Genomic DNA, 22,162 nt, shown 5'->3' on the forward strand with positions numbered 1-22,162 from the left:
CAGCCATGAGAGCTATTCCACATCCATCCCTGTCTTTCCAAATGTTGGTAGTTTCCACTCTTCAAAATCTCCTCCAATAACTTTCACTGTTATTTGACTCACTGGCCTATTGTTCCTAAGTTTGATCTGGCAACCCTTTTGGAAATAAAGGCACAACATCCGCCATCCTTTAGTCTTCCAGTACCTTACCCACGGCAAAAACTGATGCAAACATTTCTGCCAGGGACCCTGGAATTTCTTCCCTGGCTTCCCACAATGTTATAGGGAACAGTTGATCATGCCCGAGTGATTTATCAGAATCTGAATCAGGTTAATTTCACTAGCATATGTCATGAAATTTGATGTTATATGGCAGAAGTACATTGCAATATACAATAATTGATACAGAAAATTACAGAAACTAGTATATAGACTCCACCGAGAGGCAAATCCCGAGTGGACAGCCAGACCTGTCATCCAGGCTGCAAAGTGGGGCCCTGGTTTTCCTTGATTTATGCCTTCCAGGTAGAGTCCAGAAAAATCTCTCTTGCCCTACTCCATTTTTGCTTGCAGCATTGGATGAAATCTTTGGCTGCAGGGACCCCAACCTCAGTCTTCTGTTCCTAAAAGAGAGGAGTAGGATAACCAAACTGGCACACAACTGGTAACATCCCATGCGCTGAAAGCTGTGAGGGGTTGTGAGCGACCTCTGCCCATATCAAATGGTCACGCCACGCATCTGGTCTTCTGACGCCAGGCATCTTAGGGTAAGTTCTATATCTTGGTTGGTGCACTCTATCTGGCCACTGGACTGCGGGTGAAAGACAGTGGAAAGACTTGCTGTTGCCCCAGTCGGCTTACAGAATGCCCTCCAGAAAATGTGATACGAACTGTGGACCACGATCCAAGACAATGTCCACAGGGAATCTGTGGATCCTGAAGATCTGGTCCAGGACAATTTTGGCCATCTCTGCCACAGACGGTAACTTCTCCAAGGCAATGAACTTGCAGGCTTTTGAAACCCAATCAACAATTAACAAGGTGACAGTCTTCCCCTTGGACAGCGGAAGACATGCGACAAAGTCCAGGGGGATATGCACCAAGCGTCTTTCCAGAAAAGATAGGGGGTGCAGGAGCCCTTGAGGATAGCTACAGGACTCCTTGCTCTGGGAACACAACTCACATGACTGCATGTACTGCCAAATCTCTTTCATCATTCTGATACCCAATACTTTCTCTTGATAAACTCGAGAGTCCTGTCGATCTGTGGGTGAGCAGTTATTCTCAATGAATGTCCCCACATGAGCACCTCGGACCGATGGAACTTAGGATGAACAGCAGACCCAGAGGACTGTTCTTAGGAACCTGCCTTTGCGCTTGGGCCTTGCAGATAAGAGCGTTGATTCCTCAGTGAATTGGTGCTGCCACCTTGGCTTAGGGCAAAATGGCGGTTCCTGCTCCTCTCATTATGGTTCGTCAAAGCATACTTGGTGCACTTGGAGGAGGCATTGAAGGTGGCAAGGGCACAGAATGTACTCGGTGGGAGACTTCAATGTCCATCACCAAAAGTGGCTCGGTAGTACCACCACAGACTGGACGTAGCTACTAGACTGGGATTACAGCAGGTGCTGATGGAAGCAACAAGAGGGCAAAACACACGATCTCATTCTCACTAATATGCTTGCCGCGGAAGCAACTGTCCATGACAGCATTGGTAGAAGTGACTACAGCACAGTATTTATAGAGACTAATTCCCCACTGAAGAAACCCTCCACCATGTTGTGTGGCACTAACACCATGCTAAATGGGATAGACTTTGAACAGATCTAGCAGCCCAAGACTGGGCACCTATGAGGCACTATGGGCCATCAATCTGTAACTTCACGGCCCAGCGTATCCTCCACCCTAACATTACCACCAGGCCAGGGGATCAACCCTGGTTCAATGAAGAGTGCAGGAAGGCATGCTGCGAAGAACACAAGGCATACGTCAATATGAGTCATCACCCTGTGAGGTCACAATACAGGACTACTTACATGCCAAACACCATAAGCAGTGAGTAATAGACAGAGCTAAGTGGTCCCACGACCAAAGGATCAGATCTGTAGTCCTGCCACATCCAGCCAGGAATGGTGGTGGACAATCAAACAACTCACTGGAGGAGGAGGAGCCACAAATATCCCCATTCTCAATAATAGAGGAACCCAGCACACCTGTGCAAAAGATAAGGCTGAGGCATTTTCAAGATTCAAGGTTCAAAAACTTTATTGTCATTCTAACCGTACATCAGCTCTGCAGGGCAGAATGAGACAGCGTTTCCCAGGGGCAAGTGCAATCATAACATAACAAACACAACACTAAATAATAAACACAACAATAAATAGTAAAACACAACAGCCACAAGTTGGTTAAAATCAAGTTATGTGTCCAGTGCAAGTTAAGAGTGTCCAAAGCAAAGTCAGGTAGAGCAGCTATTTAGCAATCTGACTGCCTGTGGGAGGAAGCTGTTTGATAGCTTTGTGGTTTTTGTTTTGATGCTCCTGCGATGTTTGCCTGATGGCAGAGATTTGCAATAATCTTTAGTCAGACGTGCCCAGTAGATGATCCAGCTCAGCCTCCTCCATAAATCCCCATCATCCCTGATGTCAGTATGCAGTCAATCAGACTCACTCCACGTGATATCAAGAAATGGCTGAAAGCACTGGATACTGCAAAGGCTATGGGCCCAGACAAAATCTCAGTAATTAACCTGAAGACTTGTGCTCCAGAACTTGGCGCGTCACTAGCCAAAGTGTTCAGGTACAGCTACAACACTGGCATTTACCTGGCAATGTAGAAAAATGCCAGGTATGTCCCGTACACAAGAAACAGGACAAGTGCAACCCAGCCAATTACCACCTTGTCAGCCTACTGTCAATCATCAGCAAGGTAATGGAAGTGGTCATCAACAGTGCTGTCATGCAGCAACTACTCGGCAATAACCTGCTTACAGATGCCCAGTTTGGGTTCCATCAAAGCCACTCAGCTCCTGACCTCATCACCTCCTTGGTCCAAATGTGGACCGAAGAGCTAAATATCAGAGGTGAACTGAGAATTATAGCCCTTGATATCAAGGCAGCATTTGACCGAGTATGGCATCAAGGTGCCCTAGCTAAAATGGAGTCAGTGGGAATTAGGAGGAAAACCCTCCACTGGTTGAAATCATACCTGACACAAAGAAAGGTGGTTGTAATGGCTGGAGGTCAATCATCTCATCCTCAGGACATCACTGCAGGAGTTCCACAAGGAAGTGCCCTGGGACCAACCGTCTTTAGCTGCTTCATCAATGATCTTCCTTCCATCACAAGGTCAGAAGTGGAGATGTTCGCAGATGACTGCACAATGTTCTGCACCATTCATGACTCCTCAGATAGTGAAGCAGTTCATACTCAAATGCAGCAGGACCTGGACAATATCCAGACTTGGGCTGACAAGTGGCAAGTAACATTCGAGCCACACAAGTGTCAGGCAATGACAATGAACATCTCCAACAAGAGAGGCTCTAACCATCATCCCTTGACATTCAGTGCCATCACCATCACTGAATCTGCTACTGTCAACATCCTCTAGGTTACCATTGACTGGAAACTGAACTGGTCTGGCCATATAAACACAGTGACTATCAGAGCAGGTCAAAGTCTAGGAATCCTGCAGTGTGTAACTCACTTCCTGACTCCCCAACGCCTGTCCATCGTTTAAAAGGCTTAGGTTAGGAGTGCAATAGGGTGATACAGCTCCATCAACACTCAAGAAGCTTGACACCATGCAGTACAAGGAAGCCCACTTGAGTGGTATCCCTTCCGCAAGCATCCGGTCTCTCCACCATCGATGAAAAGTTGCAGCAGTGTGTACTAAATACACGATTCACTACAACAACACACCAAAGTTCTGAAGGCAGCACCTTCCAGACCCATGACCACTAGCATGAGAACAGCAGATACCTGGGAACACCACCACTTGGAAATCCCCCTCCGAGTCACACCATCCTGACTTGAAAACATATCACCGTTCCTTCTTTGTCACTGGGTCAAAAAAATGGAATTCCCTCCTTAACAGCACCGTGGGTGTACCTACACCTCAGGGACTGCAGCGATTCAAGTAGGCAGCTCATCACCACCTTCTCAAGGGCAACTACAGACGGGAAATAAATGCTGACTCAGCTGGTGATGCTCACATCCCATAAATGAATAAATAAACAAAAAACTGACGGAACACAGAATCCGGCTTCTGGTCCTTTGACCCTGGCCAATAGGTCATGGTGAAATTATAGCAGGGAGAGAACAAAGACCACCTGGCCTTCCTGGAATTCAGTCTGTTGGCCTCCTGAATATAAGACAGGTTGTTCTAGTCTTTCCAAATGATAAAAGAGTTATTGGCCTCTTCTTACCAGTGACACCATTCCTCCAAGGCTAACTTAACTGCAAGAAGCTCCCAATGTCATAGTTTCTCTCTGCTGGGGATGGCCACCTGGAGAAGAATACACATGGATACAGTTTACCATCTGTAGGTGATCGTTGAGACAACAAAGTACCCAGTCTGATGCCTGAAGCGCCCACCTCCACAATGAAGGGAACGTCCAGGTTAGGAGAAACCAAGATGGGAACTGATGTGAGCCTCTGTCTGAGTCGTCCGCTTCAGTAGTCCAGACAAAATGGCCCAAGGATTTCTTAGTCAGCTCCAGCAGCAGAGCTACCACCGAGTCCTGGCGAACTTCCAGCTGAAGTTTGCAAGCCCCTGGATTCGTTGTACCTGTTTGACACCGGATGGTTGTGGCCAATTTCTGACTCCCTGGGTCTTCATAAGGTCCATCTTGATATTGCAAGTGGAGATTATGAACCCTAACAATGAGACAATCGTCATATGAAACTTGGACTTCTACAACTTGACATAATGTCCATGGTCTAGAAGCTTTTTTAAAATGTCCCTGTCATGACTGGCAAGCTCCTCCATGGACTTCAGGAGGATTAGGATATTATCCAAGTAGACAAAGGCATACTCATGGAGAGTATCCTGGAGCACATCATTTATAAAGACCCGAAAAACTGCCGGAGTGTTTGCAAGGCTGAAGGGCATAACCAGGTACTTGTAGTGCCCTGTCGGTGTAGTGAATGTAGTCTTCTACTCATCACCTTCACTTATACAGACCAGATTATACGCAATCTGTAGGTCTAGCTCAGCGAATACTCTTGCCCTTGGAGAATCTCAAGGGCAATATTCAGAAGAGGAAAGGGGGTAACGATTCTTGACTGTTATGCGGTTTAACCCTCCATAATCAATACATGGCCAAAGGCTCACATCTTCTTTTGTACAAAGAAGTTTTCACCAGCTGGTGATAAGGAGGGCTGAATGAATCCCATAGCAAGAACTTCCTTTACGTATTCTTCCATTGTGCTTCTCTCTGGATCTGAGAGCACATTTAATCGACCACGCTGAGGACAAGTACCAGGCAGAATGTCTCTCGCACAATGGTAGGGTCGGTGTGGTGGAAGAGTTGAGGCTTTTCCCTTGCTGAATACCTCTTCCAGATCCTTGTATATGGAAGGAACTTCAACCAGCCGGGGTGTTGCAAGTTCTTCTGAACACTTCTTCAAGGACAACTTCTGACGTTTCTTAGTTGACAGGGGTGGCTTTACTGATCACCGAGTCTCCTCCCTAGTTCATTAGACTTTTGTTGTATCCACAGATGGTGGCAACAAGGAGTTACAGATAGTTTTTGCACCACTGGGAACAGACTCTAAGGTGATGGGAGAGTCTGGGGGTTGGAACACCATGCCGCATACATACCCTATTATAGTAGCCAGACTGATTTTCCTCTCCCTCCTGTCCCTGGTTGAGTTACGCTGTGAAAGACAAGAGTACCCGCGAATCAAGTATATGAGTGCTGAGTCAATGATGTAGAAACTAATGTCTTCCACATGATCCCCTGACCTCATCTGCAAAACCAACAGTCTGTTGTTGGACCTGCCCAGAACCAACGGGCGGCCATCCAAGACAGTTGTGGATGTGTACTGGCTCAACTCTCGTAGCGGCATTGTTCCTCTTACACTCTGCCAGACGATTGTCAAGGCTGATGGACTGGTCGATGAGGACCTCTAAGTCCCCTGTTGGCTCTCCAAAAGTGAGAGCATCCTGCAGTTCATCCCAGAGCCGGTGGTGGTACAGAGTGGCCAAGGCTCCATAGAATGACCGATGGCCTCACCCAAGCAACTCTGGCATCCCCCTTGCGATAGCTGGCATACCATGGCCTGACGGTTGTGTATCTCCAGGTTTTGTCTGGAGACTCTGAAACCCTGCTGGATCCATTTCCATTCAGTTGTACTGTGATGAGACTCCTTGATGAGGATTGCTTGGACCCAACTGCTGGAGTATCCAAAGCAAGGAGTGAGACATGGCATCAAATTGGATTGACAACTGAGTGCAAAACAAACGCTAGGTGATATCACTAGTAGGCATACAATTGAGCACTAAACTCAGTTCTGGTGCTCTACAGATTCTCAGTTCTTGGCGCCCAAAACATGAATAGCAATTAGCTGGACTGTCAGGGATCCTACAGGGGCTGCACCAGCTATTCATACTCCGGAGAGTGTCTAAATCCAGAAGCTGGTGAGGTTGGGAACACCACATAACAGATAAATCTGACTATTGTACACCTCATCACCATCTCAAATTCTGCCAACAATAGTTGTGTCATCAGCAAATTTATAGATTTGAGTTGTACCAAGCCACACAGTCATGGGTGCAGAGAGAGTAGAGCAGTGGGATATGTGTTGATTATCAGCGAGGTGGAGATGTTATTTCCGATCTGTACAGACTGATCTTCCGATGAGGAAGTCAAGCACCCAGTTGCAGAGGGAGGTATAGAGACTCTTCTTGGGCACTGGTATGATTGTTGCCCGTTTGAAGCAGAGGGGTACTTCTGACTGTTGCAATGAGAGATTGAAGATGTCTTTGAATACAACAGTCAGTTGGTTGGCACAGGTTTTCAGAGCCATACCATGTACTCCATCAGGGACTGTCGCCTTGCGAGGGTTCACCCTCTTTGAGGACAGCCTGACATCAGCCTCTGAGATGGAAGTCATGAGGTCACAGGGTCACCGGGTGATGCAGGGATCCTCATAGCTGTAGCTTTATTTTCCCATTCAAAGCAAACATAAAAGTTGTTGAGCTCATCCAGAGTTGATTATTTATCCACCTCAATATGCCTCAAGACTGCCAGCATCTCCTTTACTGTAATGTGGATATGTTCAAAGATATTTATAGTCATTTCTTGTAATTCTGAAGCTTCAATAACCTTCTCTACAGTAAATACAGATGAGAAATATTAAGACCATAAGACAATAAGGTATAGGAGCAGAAGTAGGCCATTTGACCCATCGAGTCTGCTCCGCCATTCAATCATGGGCTGATCTAATTCTTCCTGTCATCCCCACTCCCCTGCCTTCACAACATGCCCTTTGATACCCTGGCTAATCAAGGACCTATCTATCTATAATCTATCTCTGCCTTAAATACTTCCAATGACATGGCCTCCACAACTGCTCTTGGCAACAAATTCCACAGATTTACCACCCTCTGACTAAAGTAATTTCTCCACATCTCAGTTCTAAATGGACACCCTTCAATCCTGAAGTCAGGCCCTCTTGTTCTAGAATCCCTTACCATGGGAAATAACTTTGTCATATCTAATCTGTTCAGGCCTTTTCACATTCGGAATGTTTCTATGAGATCCTCCTCATTCTCCTGAACTCCAGGGAATACAAACCAAGAACTGCTGGACATTCCTCACATGGTAACACTTTCATTCCTGGAATCATTCTTGTGAATCGTCTCTGAACCCTCTCCAATCTCAGTATATCCCTTCCAAAATAAAGAGCCCAAAAATGCACACAATACGCCATGTGGTGTCATGAGTGCCTTCTAGAGCCTCAACATTACATCCATGCTCTTATATTCTATACCTCTAGAAATCAATGCCAACACTACAGTCCACTTCTTCACAATGACTCAACCTGGAGGTTAACCTTTAGGGTATCCTACAGAAGGACACCCAAGTCACTTTGCATCTCTGCATTTTGAATTCTGTCCCCATCTAAATGTAAATTATGACTGAGAAGGTGCTCAGGAAGCTTAATGATCTGAGGGTGGATAAATCTCCTGGACCTGATGGAATGCACACTTGGGTTCTGAAGGAATTAGCTGGAGAGATTGCAGAGGCATTAGCAATGATCTTTCAAGAGTCAATAGATTCTGGCATTCTACCAGATGACTGGAAAATTGCAAATGGTACTCCGCTATTTAAGAAGGATGGGAGACAGCAGAAAGAAAACTATAGACTAGTTAGCCTGACATCAGTAGTTGGGGAAGTTGTTGGACTCGTTTGTTAGGGATGAGATTACAGAACCCAAGGGAGCATTCCATCAGGTCCAGGAGATTTATCCAACCACAGACCATTAAGCTTCCTGACAACCTTCTCAGTGGTAATTTACGCTGCACAAACCTCATTTCCCTGACACTCTTGAAATGTCTGGTATACTGCAGACGTCTTCCACTCTGAAGACTAATGCAACTACACATTCAGTTCATCTACATCTCTGCATCTTTCATTACAATATCTCCAGCGTCATTTTATTTTGGTCCTATATCTACCCTCAACTGTCTTTTACCTTTTATATACTTAAAAAAGCTTTTAGTATCTTCTTTGATATTAGTCACCTCCTTCCTTTCGTAATTCATCTTTTCCTTCTGAATGAACTCCTTAGTTTCCTTCTTCAAGTTTTTAAAAGCTTCCCAATCCTCTATCTTCCCACTAGTTCTGGCTTCCTCATATGCCCTCTCTTTTGCTTTTACTTTGGCTCTGACTTCACTTGTCAGCCACGGCAGTGTCCTTCCTCCCTTTGAAAACTTCATCTAATTTGGAATATATCTGTCTTGTACTTCCCTCACTTTTCACAGAAACTCCAGCCATTCCTGCTCTGCTGTCCTTCCAGCAAATGTCCCTTTTCTGTCAACTTCGGCCAGTTCCCCTCTCATGCCATTGTAATTTCCTTTATTCCACCAAAATACCAACAGATTGGATTTTATTTTTTCACTCTTAAATTTCAATGTGAACTCAATCATATTGTGAACACTGTTCACTAATTTTCCTTAACCTTCTTATCACCTCCAGTCATTGCACAACACCCAATCCAGCACAGCTAATCCCCTTGTTGCTCAAAAAAGCCATCCCTTAGACATTCTACAAGTTCTATCTCTTGAGGTCCAATGGTAACCTGGCATTCCCAATTCACCTTCATGTTAAAATCCACAACAATTATCATGACATTGCCTTTCTGGCATCTCTTTTCTATCTCCTGCTGTAATTTGTAATCCACATCCCGGCTGCTGTTTGGAGGCCTGTATACAACTGCCATTAGGGTCCTTTTTCCCTTGCCATTTCTTAACTCAACCCATAGAGACCCTACACCTTCCAATCCTATATCATCTCTTTCTAATGATTATTAATGATTAATCTTATTATGAGCACTCCCTCCTAAAGTTTCATTTACATTAAGCTCCCTCTGGGTTATTACACAACACCCAATCTAAGATGGCCTTTTCCCAAATAGGCTCAAGCACTAGCTGCTCTGAGAAGCCATCTTGTAGGCATTCAACAAATTCCCCCTCTTGCGATCCATCACCAACCTGACTTTCCCAATCCCCTTGCATATTGAAGTCACCCATGACAATTGTGGTATTATATGTGTTTTCCAACTCCTTTTGCAATCTCAACCCCACATCTCGGCTACTATTTGGAGGTCTCTATATGATTCCTGTAATGTTTTTTTTTACCCTTACAGTTTCTTAACTCGACCCACAAAGATTTGACAATCTCTGACCCTATCTCACCTCTTTCTAAAGATGTAATTCCATCCCTTACCAACAGAACCACACCACCAGCTATGCCTTCTTGCCTGTTCTTTGATGTTAAGCTCCCAACTATGGTCTTCTTTCAGCCGCGACCCAGAGAAGTTCACAACATCATACCGACCAATCTCTAATTGTGCCACGAGTTTGTCCACCTTATTCCGAATGCTATGTGCATTTAAATACAACACCTTCAGTCCTGCGTTCTTCACCCTTTTGAATTTTGCCGCTGTGGTACAATTGAACTCTTTGCTCTATTTGCATTTGTACCCAATCACTGGCTTGTCTTTCCTTACATTCATGTTACACCCTGTCATCTAGTTGTAATCCTGCTGGCTCATCCTCAGCTCTATCATCCTGGTTTCCATCACCCGCCTTATACGTTTAAACTACTCCCAGCAGCTCTAGTAAATCTGCCTGCAAAAGTATTGGTTCCCCTCAGACTGAAGTGCAACCTGTCACTTTTGTACAGGTCCCACCTGCCTCAGAAGAGGTGTCAATTATCCAGAAATCTGAATCCCTGTCCCCTAGTGCAACTCTTCAGCCATGCTTTTATCTGCCAGCTCATTCTACTCCTATCCTCACTGTTGTGTTGATCAGCCAGCAATCCCGAGATTATTACCCTTGTGGTCCTGCTTCTCAGCTTCCTTCCCAACTCCCTATATTCTTTTTTCACAACCTCCTCCCTTTTTCTTCCTCTGTCGTTGGTATCAATAAGTACCATGAAATCTGGCTGATCACCTTCCCTTCTCAGATACTGTGGACACGTGCAGAAACATCCTGGACCCTGACACCTGGGAGGCAAAATACCATCCGTGCTTTCTTTTGCGTCCACAGAGTCACCTGTCTGTCCAGCTGACTATAGTCCCCTATTACTGCTGCCATCCTCTTCAGTTCCCTACCCTGCTGAGCCTCAGGCCAGACTCAGTGCCAGAGTCTGCTGTTGCTTCCCCCAGGTAGGTCATCTCCCCCCCCCCCCCCCAAAGTACTCAAAATGGAGTACATTGTTGAGAGGGACAGCCACAGGGATGCTCTCCACTATCTGATGTTCCCCCTCCCCTCTCCTGACTGTCATCCATTTACCTGATCCAGAGGCCACACATTCATAATCAAGTGCTGATCTAATTAAACAGATATGAATAGTCAACAGAGATTTTCATGTAGCATCCCAAGAATACTCACATAGATGCCCAGAGATATTTAATGCTCCTTTACATTTGTAAATTATTTTACTGATGTGATGCTTCCATGTCAGTTTATTATCCAGCCACATGCCAAGAAACCTCACCACTGACACTTCTTCCAGAGTCTGACCGTATGATTTCAAATTAAGTGCAGGTATATTGCTCCTCTTCGTAAAACATAACTTGTGTTTTAGCTATGGAAAGCTTAAAACCCCATCTTTCTGCCCAGGGTTTGACCTTATTAATCATTAGTTGCATCCTATATACAGTTAAATTGAAATTTATACCTCTGATCCATAAAACGCCATCATCTGCAAAAAGTGATTTACCCACCCCAGTGCCTATCTCAGACAAAATATCATTAATCATAATATCAAACAATAATCGGCTGCAAATACTGCCTGACGGGTCCCATTCTCTATCTCATAGATGCCAGCATACATCTTTCTGTCCTGTGGGTGCGTGCCTGATTCTGACTGTCAAAAGTTGCTTCCATTGTGATTGGATAGTTTCGAAACTGCAGCTGCTTTTCCTATTGGATGCTTGGTGTCCGGTTTCAAGAATCCTAGTTTTCTAAAATTGCATGGGAAAGGGACTTTCTTCCTTTATCTAAGGCAAAGATAGACATGATGATTCAGAAGGCATATTCTACGTGAACTTTTATTTATGTTTGTTATTCAGCTTTGTAGTGTCTGTAACTTGGGAAGATGAATGTTTGGTCGAATTTTTACTGTTGGTAAAAAACTGATTAATACGTACACCTATTCAAAATCAGTGCATTTCCTGTCTCACTTGCCGGACCCGCGAACCTGAGTCAACATTACATTTGGCGCTGCTTTGAGCAGGGTCTGTTTTTTTCTGAGCGGAAATGCATCTCTTATGGTTATTTAAAAGAGAGGACCATCAGTTTGAGAGATGCAGAGTCCCAGGGTAGACAATTAATGTGAAGGCTTTGCTCACTAATTAATGATGGGTTATATGGGAAGCCGGTAGGTTGGTCAGACCAGTTAGATGACACCAGGGTTGAAATGGGACATCACATTGTTTCTATACTTACATCACTCGGTTTTCCCGAAAGACAGCCGGCGGGATGCTTCTGGGTTTTTGCAGCAATTGTTAGACATCAGTATAAAACGATAGAGAGTCTTAAGAATGAATTGTAAGACCTCAATCACCGCTGTATTATTATGAGCGGATCACTAGTAGTGCTATGAAGTTAGAAGATACGAATATACAGATAGACAGTCGGGGTAATGACAGTACAGAATTTAGAGGTCCTGTTTGGGAACTGATCTGATAAAGTTTGAGCAATGTTGAGACGGGGCAATAATCCTACAGTGGGGCTGGGAGACAGGTTATCTGGCTGGATGGTGAATATGAGGGAGAGAGAGTAGCGTGGACCCCTTGGTTTAATCCTCCAGATGATCGCCCTTGTGTGTCCAAAACAGTATGGGTTGTGCCAGGCCAGTGATTACGCGTTCCAACACCCGCCGTGGAAGGCACCTTCCGCAGCTTCTTCCGCAGAGGTGGAGGAGGCTCCGGAATGTGTGGAGGATGAAGTGATGTTCACCTTCGAGACAGCAGAGCTTAGAAAATTCTCTGCTAACAACTAGCGAGTTTAGGGGATAGGTGCGTACAAAAGGCTGGGGAGTCATTGACCGTGTGGTTATTGAGGTTATGGGATGAGGAGGAGGGGTATTAACGGAGTGATCCTATCTAACAGAGAGATCTAACAGGATACGTTAAGGAGCCTCTTGTCCCAACATGCGATCAATAATGCCCTGAGAACTCTGCTTGCTTCGCTTGAGCATCATGCATCACTATGGATTTGCGTAACGGCAGCAGTTTAACTTGGGTATCCCTCTCTTACTGAACAGAATTTAAAACCCCAAGTGGAGTGGAGCTCTCAAAACAGGTGCCCCTTAGGGCTGAGTACTGAGTCCCCTCCTTTATCGCCACCCACAGTTCCAATCTGCTAATTAAATTTGCTGACGGCACTACATTGATTGGCTTTATCTCAAACAATAACCAGATGGCCGAAAGGGAAGAATTCATCTCTCTGACACAGTGGTATCAAGAAAACAACCTTTCCCTCAGTGTCAAAAACAAAGGAGCTGGTTGTTGATTACAGGAGGAATGGAGATGGGCTAGCCCTTATTGACATGAATGGATCTGGGGTTGAGAGGATAAAAAGCTTCAAGTTCCTCGGCATCCACATCACTAAGGACCTCATGAGGTCTGTACACACCAGCTGTGTGGTGAAAAAGGCTCTTTCACCTCAGACGGTTGAGGAAGTTTGGTATGGGCCCCCAAATCCTTTCTACAGGGGCACAATTGAGAGCATCGTGACTGGCTGCATCATTGCCTGGTATGGGAACTATACCTCCCTTAATCGCAGGATTCTCCAGAGAGTGGTGGGGACAGCCCAATGCATCTGTAGTTATGAACTTCCCATGATTCAAGACATTTACAAGGACAGGTGTGTAAAAAGGATCATTGGGGACCCAAACCATCCCAACCACAATCTATACCAGCTGCTACCATCCGTGAAGTGGTACCACAGCATAAAAGGCAGGACCAACAGGCTCTGGGACAGCTTCTTCCATCAGGCCATCAGACTGATGAATTTAGGCTGATTTGAGTCTACTCTATATTACATTGACTGTTCTATTTATTATAAATTACTCTGTTTGCACATTGCACATTTAGATGGAGACGTAACGTAAAGATTTTTACTCCTTATGTATGTGAAGGATGTAAGAAATAAAGTCAATTCAATTCAATAATAATAAATCAGATTGGGGTACTAAAGTTCTACACCAGTGGGCTCTTATCACAGAAATATACTGCGATAGCGGTGTCCCACCAGGGAATGTTGAATTTATTTCTACAATGGTAGGACACGGTTATATTTCCAATAAAAGGTGTTGTACTGTCTTTAATAGCACCAACTATTGGTTATCATATGAGTATAGCGATTCAATTATTACAAGGCTCGAAGAGGGTGCGCGTAGCCAAGTAAGAAAGTTGGATAAGCAGATGAAGAGTTGGGGGGAGGGAAAGTCCCACATATCCCATAAAGAATAGTTCAGCATTGCTTAAAGTTGGAGTTCCGGACAAAAGAGCAACATCAGAAGAAGTGCCAGATACACCTATTAGCATAACAGAAATAGAAAGAGCCATTGTGAATGCACAGCCAACTTCTACTGGGAAGGATCAAGTATGGCGTATAATGCGGAAGCACTCCATCAAGAAGTGCACTTCTAGTTCTACAGAGACTGTTTAATAACATATGGGAAATAGGTAAAATACCATCCGCATGGAAACATTCTGTTATTGTTCCAATATTAAAGATTCATCAGACCCAACAAAATATAGACCAATTGCATTATCTTCACAGCTAGGTAAACTTATGGAACAAATAATAAGTGATAGGCTTACATACTTTCTAGAAAAAAAGAAGTCTTATTTCTCCCCACCATAGCGGTTTTCACAAAAGAAGATCTACAGTAGATTTAATACTTAGCTTCGAATCTGAAATTAGGAAGGCTCAAACAAATAAAGAAATGGTCCTGGCGGTATTCTTTGACATAGAAAAGACATATGATATGCTCTGGAAAGAGGGAGTGTTAATTAAATTGAAAGAATTAGGGGTGGAAGGAAAATTATATAACTGGGTTCTAGACTTTCTTTTTGATCAAACAATTCAAGTCAAGGTGGAAGAAGAGTACTCCAGAACATATTTGGTTGAAAACGGAACACCACAAGGTAGTGTCTGCAGTCCATTACTATTTACCATAATAATAAATGACATATTTGCACAAGTTGAACATAGTGTGGGGAAATCCTTACATGCAGATGACAGGGCTTTATGGGCGAGGGCAAGAAATTTAATTTATATACAAAGGAAAATGCAAGATGCAATTACTAAAGTGGAGAAGTGGGCAAATACATGGGATTTCAAATTGTCTATAAGTAAGCCGCAAGTGATATGTTTCAGAAGAAATCACAAACCAGTTTCCATGAAATTATATGAACAAAAATTAGAGCAGGTAAAGGTAATTTGGTTCCTCGGTTTGTTATTTGTTGAGAAACTTACATGGTAAAAGCAAATTGAGAAATTACAAACAAATGTAAAAAAATAAACAACTTATTGAGGTGTCTTGCTGGACAGGATTGGGGTGCGAGCAGGTTATCGCTATTAAATATTTATCAAGCTCTAATGAGGGTTACATTGGATTATGGATGTGTAGCATACATATCAGCTGCAGAAAGTAATTTAAAAATGCTGGATGTTGAGCAAGCTCAGGCCCTCAGGATATGTAGTCGTACATTCAGAACATCACCTGTATCAGCTCTTTAAGTTGAAACGGGTGAAATGCCATTAAGACTTGTAAGAATAAAGCTAATGCTACACTACTGGATTAACATCATGGGGCATAACTATTCACATCCAGCTAATGCTATATTAAAAGTCTGCTGGGAACATAATAATTCAAAGTATAATAGCTTTGGATGGGTCGGGATGCAGCAGCACAAAAGTATGGTCCACATGAGATGGAATATCACCCTACAGTTCCATTATCCGATGTTCCTCCATGGCTCTTTATCATACATGCAGTGGATATAAACCTGCAGCAACTTTTTAAAAAAAAAGTCTAACTGTGGAATCAAACTGATAGTACAAGAATATATAGACCTGCATTTTAGAACCAAATTAGTAATATTTACGGATGGATCAAAAGACCCTAGCTCTGACCACACAGGTATTGCAGTCTACATTCCTCAGTGCAAAACTAGCATTAGGAAAAGAGCATCAAACCATTTATCAGTGTATACAACAGAATTAATGGCAATATTGAGTGCATTATCTTGGATAGAAGAAAATAATGTCAAAAAGGCTGTAATTTGTTCAGACAGTTTGTCTGCATTAACCTCTATCAAATCAAGAAAATCAGAAAGTAGACAGGGTTAGGGTTAGGGAGGGTCTCGGCCCGAAACGTCGACAGCGCTTCTCCCTATAGATGCTGCCTGGCCTGCTGTGTTCCACCAGCATTTTGTGTGTGTTGTTGTGAGGATATTTTACTGGAGATTCTATGCAAGGTATATACACTGACCAAAAATGGGTAGAAGTAAGCTTCCTTTGGGTTCCTGGTCATGGTGGTGTGGAGGGTAATGAAGAAGTGGACATTATAGCTAGACAATCACTCAAGTTGTCTGTAATAGAGGTCCAGGTCCCGCTAAGCAAAGCGGAAGTTAAAAGCATTATAAAAACACGTATTGAGGAGAATTGGCAGAAGCATTGGGATGAGAGTGAAACAGGGAGACAGCTGTACAAAATACAAAGGCAAGTCAGATACCAAAGAATATCAGGTGGGATAGAAAGATAGAAGTGATCATCAGTCGTTTAATAATTGAACACACAAGTCTTAATTACACATTATATAAAATAGGGAAACATCCAACTGAGTTGTGTGAGTACTGTAATCAACAAGAAACAGTTGAACATGCACTGATAAAATGTAAGAAGTATCAAAGAGAAAGAGTGAGGATGATAGGAGCGCTTAAGATAAACAGAAAAACTGCTTTGGGTATAGAAGACATTTTAAGTGGGATTTCAAGAGAAATACAGACCTACATCATGAAGTATCTGAAAGATTCTAGTTTATTATATAGAATTTAGGGAATGCAAATTCTTTTCATTCCTCCTGTTTATCAAACGATCCACACTCCAGTCTAGTAGGTGGCGGTAATGCACCTTAAAGCTGGTTTGCCAACTGCCAGAAAACAACAGAAGAAGAAGAAGAAGAAGAAGAAGAAGAAGAAGAAGAAGAAGAAGAAGAAGAAGAAGAAGAAGAAGAAGAAGAAGAAGAAGAAGAAGAAGGTTGGAGTTCCGGAGGAGCAGGTAAGTGCGGTTCCAACCCTACCCTCTGTGCAATGTGGAAATACTGTCAGGAGGAACAAGAAAGAGAGGCTGTACAGAGGGGTGTGTCATTGTTCAAGTCCTCTGCAGATAAGGGGTTATTTTTGTTCCCTGCCGGATTCCTCCCATTCAGGATTTCCTGCAAAGGTTATCGGCTAACGTTCGGCAGCAGTGGGATTTGGCGAGTGGTTAGCGCCTCATTGTTGTAGGGGGCGAGATCATTCGACCTACATCCCTCTTCCCTGTAAACAGTGTGAATGATTTGAATGCAGAGAAATGTGAGGCGTGAACACGTGTGTGTGTGTGTGTGTGTGTGTGTGTGTGTGTGTGTGTGTGTGTGTGTGTGTGTGTGTGTGTGTGTGTGTGTGTGTGTGTGTGTGTGTGTGTGCACTTTGCCATTGCAAGACCGAAAATTTGTTGGGCCCCGCCCAGTTCTCTGACAAGTGTGCTGTTTCTCTGTGAGAAATTAACTGTTTAAAGTTTTTGCAGTTCCACAGGATGTTTTAAAGAAGCAGAGTACAGCCTAGGCTTTGTGTTTTGTGTTCTAATCTGTTACATGTTTATTGTGTCTTAGTCTGTCACTTTGTTACTTGTTTCCCCGTGGGTTTATTTTGTAATTGTTTCAGGGATAACTCGTTTTTCACAGAGGACACATGAATTTGGGCAACGTTATTCCAGATATGAGATGCCCACATTTCAGAGGAAATCAAGCATTGGAAGAGCAATTCTTGTAGTTCTATTGTTTATGTGCTTTCTAAATGTTCAGAGACCATCAGGAGCGAGTGCAATTGGATCTCCCTGCATTACAGAATGATAAAGTGTGGATGCTGATTTGTGGTGGGAGATCCTGTTATACATTCCTGGGGAGGGGTTTGAATTTGCTCACTGGACCAATGGGTCAGATTGCTGAATTTGTGTGAAGACTCTTTACTACCTTACAGAAGAAATGCCACTAATATCGATCGCTTTGACACCAAAGACAGACTGTTGGGGGAAATTATCTGGCCTCTTGGGTTTTTGCATTCTGTTTTGGGGGAGCTGGGAGGGGGTAGTCAATTCCAGCCAACCTCAGCCTAGAGTATGGTAACATCCTTCAGGGACTTGAGCCTTAATAGCCCTGGTGGAGTGAGTGCTTTAAGGGCTGGTATTTCCCTGTGTACTATTTCTATAATTGGAATTTCCTGACTCTGAAAGGGATTTTCCCAGCAGACAGGGAGTGTTGGTGCAGGTGGTGTGTTGCGTACAGCTACCATGTGCAAGGTGGATGGCAGGTGTGAGCAGGAGCAGCATCCTGGGACGGCTGTGTCCATGCCAACTGGTGTTGTGAGGCTGCACACTTGTTGGATGTTGAATGGCACTCACTGGACATACAGTTCCTAGGCCTAGCCATTGTTCCCACAGGGTGGTGCTGTATGTATGACCTGGATGAGCCTTGCCCATGCTAGTTTGTAACAGGGCTATTACAAAGGAAGGATGTTCTGGATGAGAGCCTTTCTCAGCATGGTACAGCTAGACTGTCCAGGGTACTGATCACTTGGATTACGTGCTCACAAAGGAGGGTGCCACTTGTACCATTACTGGTGAAGAATGCGACACCTACATACCTATTCAGAGTCAGTGCATTTCCTGTCTCATTTGCTGGACCCGCGAACCTAATTAAATGTTACACTTCCCTACCCTTACCTGCATAGACTGTCCAAATATAAGACTCAAAAAATGATGGCCTTCCTCTTACTCCTGATTTCCATAATTTAATCAAAATGCCATCCTCTCCATAACATATGCTTTCTCTATATCGAATAAACTATTACAACTTCTTTATTTACCTGTGTTTTCCCAATATCATCTTCCAAACATAAAACTGAATCCAATGTCATTCTAACCTTCCAAAATCTGCTCTGACAAAACGCTGTACCACCTCTTTTTTCCAAATTATATTACCATACATTCCATAAGTTTGTACAAATGGGATGTAAGTGGTATTGGTTTATAACTAAAGGATCCAGCAGGTGTTTTCCAGGTTTTAGAATAGGTATTACCACCATTTTCCATGAGGAGGGAAGATGGCCTAAATTCCAAGTAGGATTCATAATTTTTCATATTATCTTGAGAGTTGTCGGGCATAGGTTTAAACATACAATAATATATATCATCCTTTCCTGGAGCTGTCTGACCTGTACTATTAATATCTTTCTTAAATTCACACAAACAAATCACTAATACTATATTGTTATAGCTCGCTTCCAACACATCAGGGCATTCACTTAGAACCTCATCCCTACATTATTTCCCAGTTGATGAAGGCCAATGTACCATATGCTTTCTTAATGACACAGTCAACCTGTGCAGCAGCTTTGAGTGTCCTATGGACTTGGACCCCAAGATCTCTCTGATCCTCCACACTGTCAAGAGTCTTACCATTAATGTTATATTCTGCCATCATATTTGACCTACCAAAATGAATCACCTCACACTTATCTGGGTTGAACTCCATCTGCCACTTCTCAGCCCAGTTTTGCATCCTATCAATGGCCCGCTGTAACCTCTGACAGCCTTCCACACTACCCACAACACCACCAACCTTTGTGTCATCAGCAAACTTACTAACCCATCCCTCCACTTCCTCATCCAGGTAATTTATAAAAATCACGAAGAGTAAGGGTCCCAGAACAGATCCCTGAGGCACACCACTGGTCACCGACCTCCTTGCAGAATATGACCCGTCTACAACCACTCTTTGCCTTCCGTGAGCAGCCAGTTCTGGATCCACAAAGTAATGCCCCTTTGATCCCATGCCTCCTTACTTTCTCAATAAGCCTTGCATGGGGTGCCTTATAAAATGCCTTGCTGAAATCCATATACACTGAAGTGTGGACCATCAGAGGGATCTTGGGGTCTGAGTCCATAGGACACTCAAAGCAGCTGCACAGGTTGACTCTGCGGTTAAGAATTGTTGCCACGAGGAAACGGGTTTAAGGTGCTGGGGAGTAGGTACAGAGGAGATGTCAGGGATAAGTTTTTTTACGCAGAGAGTGGTGAGTGCGTGGAATGGGCTGCTGGCAACAGTGGTAGAGACAGATACCTCTTTTTAAAGAGACTTTTGGTTAAGTACATGGAGCTGAGAAAAATCGAGGGCTATGGTAAGCCAATATCAGGTGAATTTGCTAAATCAAATAAATTTCTTAAAGTCTTAACCATTCGAAATCAGGTTTCTCGCATTCCACTGCAATATTTTAAACCCATTATGTAACTTCAGGAGAGAAATACAGATACACCACCCATCAGAGCTTCATTTACAGCTTCCGGCATAACACCTGTTATCAGATATTTTCAGATAAGTTTAATTTTCTCAGTGCGACGAGATGTCTGAGCAGCACAATTCACCACATTTGTTATGAACATCACAAACTTCATTTTATCGATCAAAGTATCTTTAGTAAGAGAAGTATGATGCCGACGTATTGATTCTGACTTCACATCCTGTTCTCTGACTGGTAATACTTTATCAAAGTTTTGTTTTAACTTCTTGCAAGGCATCGGCATCTATGGAAAAGAGCAGAGTGCTACTGAACGGTTTCGGACTGGCCTGTATTCCCTTCGACCGAACTTATTAGTTAAATTTAATGGGATTGATAGAAGGCTATTCTGAGTCAAATTTAAACAATACCCTGAAGTCTTCTTTCCTTTATTTTCCAAAATATCCCGCTCTTCCTGTCCACCACTTGAAATAATTCCAATCTTATGTATCTTTTTTTCCGTTTTCCAGTTCTAAATTCAGCTTCATTCCGACCGACCCCCTTCCGCCAAACTGCCCTCAGCGAACCCTCCATTTCCGATTCCATTCAACTTCCTTTCGAACTTCTGCCGCCGACCGTCCCTCACCCGAATCCTCCATTTCCGATCCCTTTCCCCTATCCTCCCCACTACCTGAACCGACTCTATTCCCCAACATCCCCACTCCATTCACAGCCAGTCCCACATGGCCGAGACCCTCCTTCAGATGCACAACACTTTGTTTGTGTCCCGCAGACCCGGGACTGGCGCGGTCTGGAGCATGCGCACTGCGCCGGGTTCGCCGAAGCTAACAGTTCCCAGCGCTGGATCAAGGAATCTTCCTTGAATCCCGGTTTCACATGATTCTGTGAACCGTCCCGAGTCCCGGTTTCCCACCTCTCTGTGAACCGTCCCGAGTCCCGGCCCCTCACCTTCCGCGTTCACCACAACGAGCACGAACTGGAGAACGAGTGACAACATGTCCGAGTGCCGAAACTCCCAGTGTGTTGAGGGACGTTTCCAGAGTCTCAGGTTACTCCGACCGGCATCTCGAACACGCCGGGATCCTCAACCCTCCAGGACCGGGACACCGACTGACGGAGATCGAGCTGACCGGAAAACAGCAACAGGAAATGGTGAACGCCAAACTCAGGATGTGGTTCACACCAAATGTGGAGCTGAAATATTAAATTTAATCCTGACGAAGGGTCTCGGTCCGAAACGTCGCCTGTACCTCTTCCTATAGATGCCGTCTGGCCTGCTGCGTTCCACCAGCATTTTGTGTGTGTTACTAAATTCAGTCTTATTGGGACAACATGCAGTATATCCGTAATATATTAAAAAAAATCTGGACACTGCTCTGCCATTCAGTTACATCATGCCTGATCTACCTGTGGCCCACACATCGTTTAATTCCCTCTAATATCCAGAAAATTCACAATTTAACACAGGAAACAGAGAATTCCAACATGTTAGCATTGTGTACACGATATGTCCACCATTTTCCAAAATTACTGATATCAAGTTCACAATTCAAGTCTTCCTTACTTTCTGTCTCACTTAAATAATGCCACCCTAAGACATAGGAGCACAATTGGGCCATTTGGCCCATCGAGTCTGCTTCACCATTCAATCATGGCTGATCCTTGTATCCCCTCCTCAGCCTCACTCCCCGGCCTTCTCCCCCTAACATTTGATGCTGTGTTCAATCTAGAACCTATCAAGCTCGGCCTTAAATATACCCTACGACATGGTCTCCACAGCTATCTGTGGTAATAAATTCCACAAATTCCCCATCTTCTGGCTAAAGAAATTTATCTGCATCTGTTTTAAATGGACAACCCTCTATCCTGAGGCTGTG

The 22,162-nt window shown here is 43.9% G+C and overlaps 1 protein-coding gene across 3 annotated transcripts in view; it reads right to left on the reverse strand.

Annotated features, from left to right (window-relative positions):
- Window positions 1–21,460, reverse strand: part of LOC140717289 (uncharacterized) — a 165,807-nt gene extending 144,347 nt beyond the window's left edge. Inside the window, exon 1 of one of the 3 annotated variants that reach the window (XM_073030734.1) lies at window positions 21,234–21,452. In XM_073030734.1, coding sequence (XP_072886835.1) covers window positions 21,234–21,282 — 49 coding nt within the window. In that variant the 5' untranslated portion in view covers window positions 21,283–21,452. Of the gene's footprint in view, window positions 1–21,233 lie in introns of all 3 variants that reach the window. The other 2 variants (XM_073030727.1, XM_073030742.1) reach the window with 2 other exon arrangements.
- Window positions 21,461–22,162: the final 702 nt, after the last annotated feature.

This window comes from Hemitrygon akajei, chromosome 2 (genome assembly GCF_048418815.1).
Source record: "Hemitrygon akajei chromosome 2, sHemAka1.3, whole genome shotgun sequence".
Classification (NCBI taxonomy): domain Eukaryota; kingdom Metazoa; phylum Chordata; class Chondrichthyes; order Myliobatiformes; family Dasyatidae; genus Hemitrygon; species Hemitrygon akajei.